We start from the raw sequence: 14,079 nt of genomic DNA, 5'->3' as shown, positions 1-14,079 counted from the left end.
TCTATGTTATAACATTTTAAGTTGAGCGAGAATGAGTGTATAGACTTAGTCGTCCGCATCCATCCCATCCACGTTATATGTGCGACAGTTTTTTTCAGCTGCGGTCCTGGGTTGTTTTTTTTACAATTACAAGTTTTTAATTACAAGTACTATCAGTAGGCCTAAATAATAATACTAGAGCGTATAATAATTGAATTCTAAAAAGTTCATATTTTGGATAATTTGAGAAAATGGCAAATTTAACCCTCTTATTTTTCGCTAAAACACTATAGATGATGACGCAACCCACGCATACACCAACCAGTGATATTATTAGAGCGTAATAAGTAATTAAATTCTTAAAAGTCCATAATTTGGGGCACAGCTGTTTCATCTAGTGTTAAGATATCAAAAAAAGTAAAGCGCCCTCAGTGTTAGCAGACGACGCTCTCCGATCCGCGCGAACTTATGAATTTTGTTTACAAACCATTATTTCGCGAACGGCAAATTAAATTTTGCCACCGTGAGTTTTTATGTAGAAAACACATTTTATACAAAACCAAACGATTAAAAAAGTTTATGTTCAATTAAAAAATAAATATTTTATTGTTTCTTTAATATAAATTAATAAATAAACGACGATATTGTCCATTTTACTGAAATAATCTCCCACACATAAACCAGGAAGTCGAGATAAACTGTGTAATGAAATAGTAAACAATCGTAAGTAGAAAATATCATTGTATTCTTTACTTATTTTTTGGATATAATTCATTTTTTTAGAAAAAAAACGAAGTAGAATATAGGCCATCATTATTATATAAATAAAATAATACAAGTTATGTTAATATAGCCTGGTTCAGTTTTTAGTAAAACTCGCATATTTTGCAACCCCTTTATACATTGTTATTGTTATCGGCGAGAAAACGGTTTGGCGATAGGCTTAGAAAGTGCGTTGACGCCGGCGATAAACTTGACAGTAATGTGGGCCTAGGAAGAAGCTAGGCCCAAACATAGAAAATTCGTAGTAGTAAAACCTTTAATTATCCTAATCCTAAATTTAATCATTATAACTGTTATCAAATAATTAATGGCATGTGTTTATAATAATAATTATTGCTTTCCTGGTGCATTTTTAGGCTAGCTGGTGTGACTGAGTGACAGTCATTACTGTAACTATAATATAGGCCTTAATAAAAATTACACATACAATTACAAATATATTTCACAGATAAACTGCGGAGCTATTTTTATTTAATATTTTTTATATTATATTTTATTTCATATACAGTAATGGAGTTCCACGAGAGGGCATTGAGTTCCCTTTGCTACTGTTGCGGAAAAAAATTTAAAATAAAAGATGTAAAGTACACTTATGAATATAATTTGGATCCAAATCTTAAATGGCTATGTGCAAGCTGTCACATTAGCGCACTTGGTGGACACAACATAACACCATTTAATTTCAAAGACCATGGAGACAAATGCTTGGCGTGCTACTTGTTCAGTCAACAATCAAGACCTGGTCGAAGGCTGAAGAAATACAAGAGTAGAGAGTGTCACAATTAATAATGGATGGGTATCAGAAAACATCAGAATGGAAAGAGGCATTCGGCAAGGGTGTCCGCTGTCGGCACTTTTATTTATACTTGTGGTCGAAATAATGGCTTCTAATATAAGAAATAGTAATATTTACAAGGGAATTAAATTACCAAATGTAAATGTCGAAGCTAGAATAAGTCAGTTAGCTGATGACACAATACTTTATGTTGGTAATGAAAAGAGTCTTCATACAGCGGTTAAAACTGTGGAAGAATTTTGTGAAATGTCAGGCTTGAAATTAAACAAACATAAATCAAAAGCTATGTGGATGGGTAAATGGAAAAATAGAAGTGATAAACCACTTGATTTATGTTGGGAAAAAAAGCCGATAAAGATATTAGGAATATATGTGGGATATGATTACAAGACTTGTGAAACTAAAAATTGGAGTGATAAACTGGTTGATTTTGAAAAGATTTTGAAATTATGGAGTTCTAGAAATTTAACACTTTATGGGAAAGTAATTATATTGAAGTCACTTGCACTAGCAAAACTTACATACAATGCAAATATTATTACTGTACCAAAGTATGTTTATGACATAGTTAACAAACAAAGTTATACATTTTTATGGAGTAAAAAATCTGAAAAAATAAAAAGGAAAACCTTAATTGGAAACCTAAACGAAGGTGGAATTAAAATGCCAGATTTTAAATTACATACAAAAGCACTTAATGTCACATGGCTAAAAAGGTTGTTACATGAAGATGAAGCAAAATGGAAATTAATTCCAAAATTTTATATTAATAATTTATGTTCAGAAAATATTCTTTTTAACATGACAGATGAAAACCACTTTATACATAAAATGCCTATGTTTTATGAGAGTATGTTGAAAGCATGCATAAAGTATAATAATTGCTGTAAAAGAAGTGTAGACACATATGATGATATAATGAATGAACAGTTGTGGGGTAATAAGTTAATACAACTTAAAAACCAATCACTATGTTATAAACATTGGATTGAATGTGGCATTATTTTAGTGAAGGATATTATAAAAGAAAATAGATTCATAACTTCAAAAGAATTGTTGGTAAAATTAAAGTATAAAGCAAACTGGTTAAATGAATACATGTGCTTATTAAAAGCGATACCAATACAATGGAAAACTATAATCAAATACGAGGAAAATTGTTATTATAATATAACAGAAAATGTCATTAAGAATAGATATAAGGACATCACAACAAAGAGTATTTATCTCTGTTTTGTGGAGGAAATGTTTGTCCCTCCGGTTTGTCAAGGAAAATGGGAAAAATATTTTCATAATTTGAATATTGATTGGAAGTCATGTTGGTTATCTAAAGTCTGTAAAATGAAAGATAAAAAATTAATACACTTTAATTACAAACTGTTAAATAGAATTTTAGCAACAAACAAAAGGTTGTTTATCTGGAAACTAAAAGATACTAATATATGTGGTAGATGTGGAGAGGTACAAGATGAGGAGCATATGTTTTTTACTTGTAAATTTATTCAAGGTTTTTGGACAAAAATAGAGATTGTTTTAAAAGGTACCAATCATACAAACATGTCTTTTCAAAATCTGGTAATTGGAACAAGAAATATTCTTACTGATTTTATATATACATTTGCTGCTTTCACGGTTTATAAACAAAAGATACTTGCTGATGTTACAAATAAAAGTTATTTTAATTTATGGAAATCTTTTAAACAAGGAATTCTATTCAGAATGGAATGTGATATAGTGTATAAAAGAGAGGAAAGCATAAAAAAATGGGAAAAAGTAAAAAATATTATTTTAGCAATTTAAAAATGTTGTTAAACAATAACAGGCTAAAAACACGAGAAAATATTATTACGACACAATACTTAGTATTCTAGTATGGTTTCTACCTTACTAGTTTTATTTACGGGTGCTATATGAGTTACAGTATATTTTATTTTGTGATGTTGTAATGGCAATTGTGAACCTATATTATGTGATGTATATTTTTATATAACTTTTGTCTATTTTTTAAATGCTTTAACTTTTTATACATGTAAAATAGTAAAAATAAGAAAAACAAAAAAAACAACTTTAAGCTGCAGAGATAGTTTTCTACTGAAACAAAATTGATATAGATTATTGTAACAATTGTAAAGAATGAAATAAAAGTGAGTGAATCTCACAAAAGACAAAAAAAAAGAAGAAATACAAGTTCCCCGAAAACAGAAGCAATACTACTGGCAGTTTTATTCCCACCCATGAGCACTTGCTACTAAACCCTCAATTTGAAATTGTTGAAAATGATGATAATCAAGTGTATGAATGTCAGATCTGTAATAATTTGTTGTCAATTGACAGCCAGCAGACACCTTGTCAACATTTTTTTTGTACATTTTGCATAAAAAAATTGTTTAAGGCAGTAGGACGAGAATCAATTGATTGTTATAACTGTAGCAAAATTGTCAATGACAAAGATCTCAAACCAGTTCCACTTATTGTAGAACAATCGCTTAAACGAGTCCCTTTGCAATGCAAACAATGTAAAGTACAATTAGTGTGGTCAGAAACCCCTAATCATGTTTGCAAAACGTTTAAAGAACAGGCATTCACCAAAATTATAAGTGCAGTTGAAGAAATTACATGTACTGCCCAAACAAATGAGGTTTGGCCAAAAGAATTGAAAAGCATGGCACACAACATAGTACGGAAAGACCTTATGAATAACAAGAAAGTGTCACTTATGACTCGAGGACGGGTGAGTTTTTTAACCCATTACAATTAATTTAAATTTATCATAATGTAGGCCTACACTCTTGATCCACTCATATACATTATTATTTGATAAATCATACAAATATTTTATTTTATCAAATTCAGCCAATAAACATTGTTAAACAATCGGAGTGCACAACAACTGTTAGTGTTACCAGTACTGAAGAGAAAATGGACCCACAAAGATGTTTGGCAATCATGAATGCCTGCCGCATAAATTGGAGCCAGCAACGAGCACTGCGGAGGTAATTTATTTTATTATTGCTTTTCGTGTCGGGTATGTGGACCTCTGTCGGGCCACACAGCCCCTCCGTCCAGCAAATCCTGGTGCCACCACTGTTTACTATTATTCAGTCAACAGTTTACTTTTTTTAAATTGAATTTAGAATTCAATTGACTATAAAAACTATAATTAATCAGTACTGTATATACATTTTTTGTTTTTAAATATAGATTTTGCCCAGGAGTTTTGGCTTCTGAAAGGCAAATGCGCATTTGCCAAGAACAGATTATTGGTGATCACATAGTAGATTCTATGGAATACATGTTTGTCAAACAAGATGGAGCCACATCTATAGGAGGTCTTGTTTTGGAGGAGGTTGCAGTAGTCCGACTAACCAAAATCAAAGAACTAATCTATGACTACCTAAACAAATATGATATGTATGTAACATTTTTTGTTATTTTTAAACAAACCTATTTCATACATCAGTACTGTATTATTGGCACATATTATATATACTATAATAGAGGGCATGTGGTATAAATATAAGAATAAAATAATTACACATCTAGTCAGGGAAGAGTTAAATTACATTTAATATTTTAACAAAATAATCAAGTACCAAAAATTAACAAGCAATTTTAATTTTGTAGGTCTGATGAATTGAACTTCTTCAAAGATGGAGACATATTTCTCAAGTTTGGAGGAGACAAGGGTGGTGATACCACTAAATTTGAAGTTCAAATTTGCAGTTTACCTAAACCCAATGCACTGCACAATATTATTGTCATTTTAGCATTCCAAGCACCAGATTTTATAGTTAATGTCGAAAAAGGCTTGAAACTGGTTCTTGATGAAGTCATGGATTTAGATGGAAAACAGTGGACCTCACCAAAGACCAAAAAGTAATATTAAATACAGTAGTATAATATTGGAATGAGTAACACTGACTTAAGTATAGCAGAGCTACATAATTATAATATGCAACTTAATTTGAAAATTTTACATAATTTGTATATCTTTAATTATGATTAATGTAATTAATTACACTAGAATTCATGGTAATTGAATGAAAATAACTTCTCATTTTACAGAACTCACAATATCCGCCTATTCTTTTTTGGGGATTATGATTTTTTGTCAAAGGTATATGGACTTGTTGGCCCAAATGGTAAGTACAATTTCCAGTTTCATTTAGCTCTCATTGTTTGGAATTGGTACACAAAACTGAAGTACTATATATATTATGTAGATTTAAAAATTGATTTTTTTAAAAGGAAAGTACAGTTGCATCTATTGTTTTTGCAATCAAGATGACATTAGAACCAACAATGTTCCTCAAGCCTGTAGATGTCTGAAGACCTACAATCGTGACTACAAGTCTTTTGTAGACCATGGAAGTGACAAAAAAAAAAGCAAAACAATATCGCACAGCGTTGTTAGGCCATACCTGGTAGACATCGAATTAAACAGGGTAGGTAAATAATCAGAACAGCACAGGTCCCCAGTGTTTATGTTAGGTTAAATTCAAAATTAATTAAAATCTCAATTTAGAAAGTTTAATACACACTCCAAACAATGAAATGTGTGTTTGTACTTCCATATTAAATAACAATGTTAGTATAAAATAACTGTCAAAACAAACAATTGTTACAGTAATTTATAAATATACCTCTTTATTAAATATTTCCCCAATCAACTATTTTTCCAGGTGTCAATACCAGCATTACACATTTCTCTTGGGTTGTTTAAGAAACTCTATGATATGCTGGAAAAAGACGTGCACAATCTTGATGTTATAATTTTTAACATGCGACAGGATGGTGAAATCTTGACTGGTAACTTCAAATGTTGTTTCAACTTTACATTGACATTAAATAAACTCAATTGGTCAAGTTGCTTTTTAAATATAAATTGTCCCTTTGAGCATAGAATTTAGTGAATTTCGAAATTGTTTATCCTGCTGTTTTTATGCATAATAAACAAACCTTTGGCTGAAACTTATTTTTCTATGAATTATCCATATATTATCATTAACATTTTTTAAATATACTAATTTTGATGCTCATTTTTTATGCAGATTGAAATTTATTTGATTGACCAATATTGTTTAATCTCAGGTGATCATCTAGCAGACTTCGAGAAAAGCATATCAGAAGCTGCAGCGCATCGAAATGCTACAATGATTAAAATCCAGTCTTTAGAAGAGAATCTTGAGGATTTAAGAAACGAGCTCTCAGTGTCACTTGTGACAAAACAGCATAACAAGATTGCAGAGATTGCAGAGACTGGCCACAGAATAAATCTGAAAGAACAAGAGGTCAAAGACTTGGTCAGTACTACAGTATACACCTTTAAAATTTAAAATTATGTCTAAAACATACAATACTAAATAGAAAAATTAATGCTATATTTCTTTTATAAATTTTTATAGCGAAGTACTATGAACCAAGAGATAAAATTTGGAACTGGACCTCTATGTACAAAAATAGACGAGGTGTTGAGGAAAAATAAAATTCCTCGACAGCAGTACCACGGAAAAAGTTTTGTGGGAAACCATGTATACAGAGCATGCAAAGTGAGTAACTAATAAAAAAAATCAATAAAAAAGGATACTTGTTTTTTTTATAAAATTTACTTTTCTAACATTGTAGTAATATATTGTTAGAAGGTTTGCACGGCAAAATCAAATGAAAGTGTCCCGCAAACTTAAATCAACATTAATGTAGTAAATACCCATTGTATTGATGCTATTCTAAAATTTCTAAAATGTGAAGTTTGTTAATTTTTACACAGCAAAATAAGTAATAAAATTAAGAATTATTTGCGATTGACTCTCGCCATACTGTAAATGTTTTATTTTAAACTATTCATTTTATTTTTAGTTCAACATCATAGAAAAGCTCATGGATGGTGTCTCAATGACTTTAAAGCAACAGATGCATTACTGTCCTACAAACTGTAAACAACTGCTTGAAACAAAATTGCACAAGATACAGGAATCATTTACACCTGTATTCAAAACCTTTACAAATGTCCATGAATGCATAAACCATACTAGGCGCATCACTGATTCAGAAATAGATCAATATGGTAAGCAAAAACTGATGACCAAATTATGTGAATTTTGTCTGGTTTTATCTATTCTTAATGTGTGATTAATTTCTTCAAACATCTGTATAATTTAAATTCTCATTATAAACTTTCTTGTTACATTAACATTTAATTCATGATTTTTGGTCATTTCAAAAGACAATACATATTCTTTCAAATATAATGTTAAAATTTAAAAAACAATTTTTTTCACAAAACAGAAACCTACATAAAACTGTTCTCCAAAGAATACAGGCGCATCGCTCCAAATGTGATTCAACCAAAATTGCACATGTTGGAGCACCACACAATACCGTTCATGAGAGAATGGAGAGTAGGAGTGGGACTCTTAGCTGAGCAAGGCGGCGAATTAATCCACTCGGAATTTAATCGCCGGAAAAGGGCGGTATATGGATTAAAGAGCAACCTTGACCAGCTTATGTCAATCATGAAGTCACATCTGACTTTTATTTCACCTGAGATCCAGCATGGCCCAAGTGCAGAAAAGTTGAGGAATAGTTTGCTATTTCCCACTCAGTTAATTGAAATATTAACAAATGGTATATGAATGGTATATGAATTGTAATTGAATTGAAATTTTTGGAAGTTATTTTATTTTAATTTGGTTTAAATATATTAATTAATTGATAACGGAAATTGATGTTATTTACTGATTCAGATTTTGATTGCATATCAAAATAATAATAATAAATATACAATACAAATATGATAGAAATATACATTTGTTATAATTAATTGTTACAGTATTGTATATTATGTACAGTATACTGTATGAATGGTAGTGTTTTTTTTGGTTATTGCTAAAACAATGATTTTGTAAATATTTAACAAATGGTACTGTATATGAATTGTAATTGAATTGAATTTTTTGGAAGTTATTCTATTTTAATTTGGTTTATATATTATTGATTGATAACGGAAATTGCATATCAAAATAATATATACAAATATGAAAGAAATATGCATTTATAATTAAATATCTAATGTCACAGTACTCTATAGCTTCTTTCTATTAATATATTACAGATCTTTGACTAAGACATGCTAGGTAGGCTGCTAGGCATTTAACCTGCTGATAATGTAGCCTAGCCTATATATAGTATAGGCCTAGATAGGCCTGTAGCCTGGCCTACTCTGTACTCCCCTCCCAATATGAATGAATATTAAAATAGCTTAGGCCTAGGCTAGGCCTAATTTTTAATTAGGACCAGGAACAAGTAATTAATCAGCTTTATAACAGGTCAACTGTCACTCAGGCCCCCGAATAGACATGTTTACGTGTTAAAAATAAACAGCCATTAGTCTTACACAGCTGGTTTTAACCACCCAAGGAGGCCTGGGCATAGCCTATTATAAGCTAGCATAGGAAAAAATCCAGCCAGGCTATATGAATACGAACCTTGTTAAAACATTCAAGGATAACTAAAGTATCCAACTAAATCAAAGAATTCAACAGAAAAAATTATTTTTAAACTGATATGGAAAACAACATTTATACCTACTTTTTAAAAGTATCACTTGAGAAAAAAACTGGCATTGGGTGTACAATTTTGGGTAACTTTCAGTTACATTACCGCTTAAAATCCACGTGATAAAACGACGACAACATGTTTTTCACCTTCATCCAGGGTTGTTCTAATGAATATTCATTATTTTTCTGGCTTTCGCAGTCTTTATTTGTTTTTATTGGCTATTAAAAAACATTCATTTTATGCTTGATTGCTTCCGGGTTCCTCGTGTGGTTTGTATACAATATGTTTTCGGAATCGCTACTCCATAAAACGCTATGAAACGTTGGGGGCGCTACACTTAATTTATATTTCTGGAACAGCTGTGGGGGTGATAAAAAAAAATCTCTGTTTTACCCTCTTTTTTTCTATTACGAATCTCGGGTTCATTCATCGTATAACCAAATTCGTGAATGAGGGAACCGGTCGTTCCACTGTGGTGTCGTTTGTCGATTTTTTATCTTTATTAATGTTAGTATTGCTACCCATATCGATTGTTATTATTGTTGTTGTTTTATACTATTAATAAGAGGCCCTTAGTGGCCACTTGCACCTCAAAATGTGGACTGGAAAAAAAATAAGGCTGGTGTAATTTCTTACAAAGGCAAAAAAAAAATGATACTGATAGCAGTAATGATAACAACCTAAAATAATAATACTAATTATTAATCATTATTGAATACGCCCAAGACGTATTCATAATTCAGTTTGTACATAATATCTTAGACATAATATAAAATTACTAGAGGGCGCTATTTAGTTTTAAACGAACTGAACAATAGAATATCCCAAAAGCCGATTAGAGTTTCTTTAATTAGTGTTTCGATAATTTCTTTTCGTTTGTACGGTAATATGTAGTACATTTACTTTAAGCATAGTTTACTTTATCCACTTGAACTGTTTGCAGGCTTCTTAATACATTTTAAAGAATAAATAAGCGATTTTAAAGGCCGGACCTGTTTTTGCGGATGTTTCAACGCCAAATCGATCCGACCGGACCAGTTTTGGCGCTTGATTACAACCAAAATCGATCCGACCGGACCAATTTTGGCGTGACATCCAAACTATGTAATATCGATCGATAGAGAACACAGCGCATTACAATAAATAAAACAATAAACCGTAATTAAGAACGAAATTCAAGTAACCCGAGAAAAATTTAAGTTAAACTCTGTTGAACATGTTTATTGTTTATCATGTCATGTCAACATTCAAAATGTACTACATTATATGATTAAGTACGTATTTTATGACTTCACATGCTTTTTCGTGTCAAATAAAACGCTCTTAATTACATATGTCACCTACTATTATGTGCACAAATACACTAGTTTGGTTTGCAGTACATCATGTGTTTACCAATACACTAATATGGTTACATTTTCAACTCATTACAGTATTGTTTCTATCAAAGCAGGTGAAACACTCGACATTTTATAACACAAAATGTAAATCACCTATCTGGAATTGACATTGTAAATAAATCACTGAGATCTTAGATGGCAAGACAATTTATTATTACTAAGGCTATCAAAAAGGCCCATGCTCAACGTTTTGACTTTTATGCATAGACTTAAACATCCCATTATGCCTACGTCTTTGAAAGTATTCTCACTTTTATCTTTGTTGCATGGTTTACCGGGAATTTATTTTTTTATTAATTTGATTGATTAGAGGTCACTTTAATAAAAAAACACATTTCATTTTGCAAGACCCAACCCATATGCACTATTTTTTAAGTTCAAGGAAGCGGTCCAACACCCCTCATACAAATAGATTCCGTAATAGTTTTTACCATTTAGAGAACTGCATGTTAGGGAATGTCTTTTTTTAATGGTAATTTTTCTATTTGTGTATTGTATTGTGTGATGTAGCCTACAGAGCAACACTATTTTATAAAAATGGTACACTACATAGATATGATCGAGGTATCCATTTGATTTGTTAAAACATTTTTTTAAACATATCCCCTCACAGTAACGCCAAAATGAAACCAATAGTTAAGAATTTAGCAAAAATATATTACCTGAACACATTTTGGAGCCTGGATACATTTTTAGTCGTAGTTCAAACGCAAACACCACTTTATCATAATATTATATATATGATTTGGGGCTGTTTTAACTTTAAAAGTTCCATATGACAGTGCGTATATCAATGTCTCCAACAAAAAATCTTAAAGGTTGAAGTTTTCAACCGTCGCAAAATTACACTAACCGTATTGAACTACAGTATTCTATTACCCAATCAATGCACTGTATCTATAGGTTCTTTGATAATTGTAGCAAAATAACTGGCTGCAGAACTAGTGGCACATTTTATATTAAGGACCACAATTTCTTACCGAATTTGCAACGTATAAATGCTACGTGTAAAAGTACCGTACTATATAAAAAAATAGTATACAAGCAAGACAAATGCATGCATATACAATACATTATCTTAAAGAAAACATCAAATGGTTAATAATCTTTATTTAAGTTCAAGCTCAGGTACAGGCATGAATTTTAAATATAATATCTGGTTAATTGTGCATAAATCAAATATTTGAAATAGAAATCAAGGATTTCCCTTAAAATGGTCAAATACAACATTTTGTAAAATTCTACTATAAAGAGTTTTTTTCATCACCATATCTGGTGACTTCCTAGAAGGTGAAACAAGATGGTGGATAAGTTTTGCGATAGCATGAAAATAAAACTCTGAAGTTGAAAAAAAATACTATAAACGTAAAATTCAAGCTAACCCTCTAAATAATCTCAAGTATCAACTGAATCCCCGCTTTTCATAATTTTTGAATTGTCAACTAAACCTAACCCTCTAAATAATCTCAACTATCAACTGAACCAAACCCTCTTAATAATCTCTTAACTATCAACTGAACCAAACCCTTTAAAAAACATCACTCCAGATGTAAACCGCCAAGATATAACCACCTTCATGTAGATCGCCTAATGTGTATACCCTAAAACAAAACTTGTCAACTATTCAATGTGTATTAAGTGTATCTAATTCTGTAGTTATTAATTGTAGCATTGTGTAATTGTTATATTAGTATTTGGCTTTAACTGTGACTACATTCAGACATGGTATGGTATAGTTGAAATATAGCTACTATAGCAGCTGTAGCTGAGGTTTCATGCAAGTGACCAATATGTCACAGTAAGACAGCTATTCCAAGGCTATTTTCAGCCTGTTTGTTATAGCTGGTGTAAAGCACAGTTATTTGTTTTCCATTTATGGTTATATGGTGTATAGTAATTGCACAGCTGTTTATTGCTATATCAAGTATAGCAATTACACAGCTATTTATTTGCTATGGCTAAATCAAGTACAGCAATTTCAAGCATTTGTTATTTTATGGCTATATGAAGTATAACAATTGCACAGCTATTTGTGTGCTATTTATGGCTATATGAAGTATAGCAATTGCACAGCTATTTGTGTGCTATTTATGGCTATATCAAGTATAGCAATTACACAGCTATTTGTGTGCTATTTATGGATATATCAAGTATAGCAATTACACAGCTATGTGTTTGCTATATCAAGTACAGTATAGCAATTGCAAAGTTTTATTTGCTATTTATGCTATATCAAGTACAGTATAGCAATTGCAAAGTTTTATTTGCTATATTATGCTATATCAAGTATAGCAATTGCACAGCTATTTCCTTGCTATCTATGTTTATGCTATTTGGCTATAGTTTGCTATTTATTGATATGACCAATCCTGCGACTTAGTGTCAATGCAAGAACAAGGCTGTCAAACTTTGCCCAGCTAGGTAATTGGTGGTATTATCAAATCACACAATGGTAAAGGATATGCCATTTTTTGTGTGGACAAATTTTACATGACTTGCATTAAATAAATATACAATAAAACATAGACATGAATATCTATTGTTATACAATTGTTACCAATATTTACATTTATAATGGCCTTTTTTCATGAAATTATATCATCTTTGTAGGAAAATTGAATCTAACCCAATTTTCAAATAGCAAAATTTACAGTAGCTAGGGAGTTTGTTTTCTATCCAATTTGACCAGAACCAAAACACAATGATATTATTACATTTTGTGATAATTGTCCAGTATAGCAAATGTTGAAATGACAGCGAATGTTTATAAAAGGCTACTGGAAAGAAATGGATATAATTTGAGCAAAGATAGAAGGCTCATCCTAGTCAGGCTTAGCCTAGCCAAGGCCAGTGCATGTTTAGCATCAGCAGTATATATTTGATTATTGGCTCCCATCTTTAATAATTTTGGTCAAACGATAATAAGTTTAAGCTGATGCAAATTAAAGGATATCTTCTTTTTGCTAAATAAACCAGCCTACTCCCAATGAGTATGAATGACATTTATCTAGAAATAGGGATGCTGTTGAGGTCCATAGAATTCTAATTACATCTGATTTAAAACAGGATGATAAATAATCCAGGGCATCTTTCGTGATGAATATGGGGTTACCCCAGTGTTCTGGTTCAAATTCAGCCCTGTTACTTTTACAGCAGTTATCGAAGCATGCCGTTTGTCAGATGCTATTGCAACCAATACCAGTATAGCTTCTTTTAAACTGCAAGATAAGTTGGAACTTAAATGTATTGTTAATTATGCTTCACGTATACAGTTGACATTTGATTTAGAAGATGTGAAATCTACACTATTTCCATGCACATAAGCTTTTAAAATTTGTTTGAAAATCATAAATAATACTAAAACACCTAAATAATAAAATATAATTATCTGGAACGCCAACAAACATTGTGCACAGCCATAAGACAGTAGTTTCGTCGTCTCGGTAGCGCTACATTAGCTGCTCTCCGGACTTAAGTTTCCTGTTGTATTTGTGATGTTTTTTAGTCATTGAATTGATGTCTATCTTGTATGTGTTTTTGATATCCCTTTCGTGTGTTTTGCTG

The 14,079-nt window shown here is 31.1% G+C and overlaps 1 protein-coding gene across 1 annotated transcript; it reads left to right on the top strand.

The window, feature by feature from the left end:
* Positions 1 to 4,906: 4,906 nt before the first annotated feature.
* On the top strand, positions 4,907 to 8,190 carry LOC144842342 (uncharacterized). Its single transcript, XM_078698776.1, has 9 exons — positions 4,907 to 4,969; positions 5,183 to 5,434; positions 5,624 to 5,700; positions 5,807 to 6,003; positions 6,241 to 6,367; positions 6,650 to 6,861; positions 6,964 to 7,107; positions 7,415 to 7,622; positions 7,844 to 8,190. Coding segments are annotated over exons 1-9 (1,566 nt in total). The 5' UTR covers positions 4,907 to 4,967.
* The last annotated feature ends 5,889 nt before the right edge of the window (positions 8,191 to 14,079 follow it).

The sequence above is a fragment of the Antedon bifida genome, chromosome 5 (genome assembly GCF_963402885.1).
Source record: "Antedon bifida chromosome 5, ecAntBifi1.1, whole genome shotgun sequence".
Lineage (NCBI taxonomy): Eukaryota > Metazoa > Echinodermata > Crinoidea > Comatulida > Antedonidae > Antedon > Antedon bifida.
The sequence above is the reverse complement of the archived record's forward strand: the minus strand, read 5'-3'. Positions and strand labels throughout refer to the sequence as shown.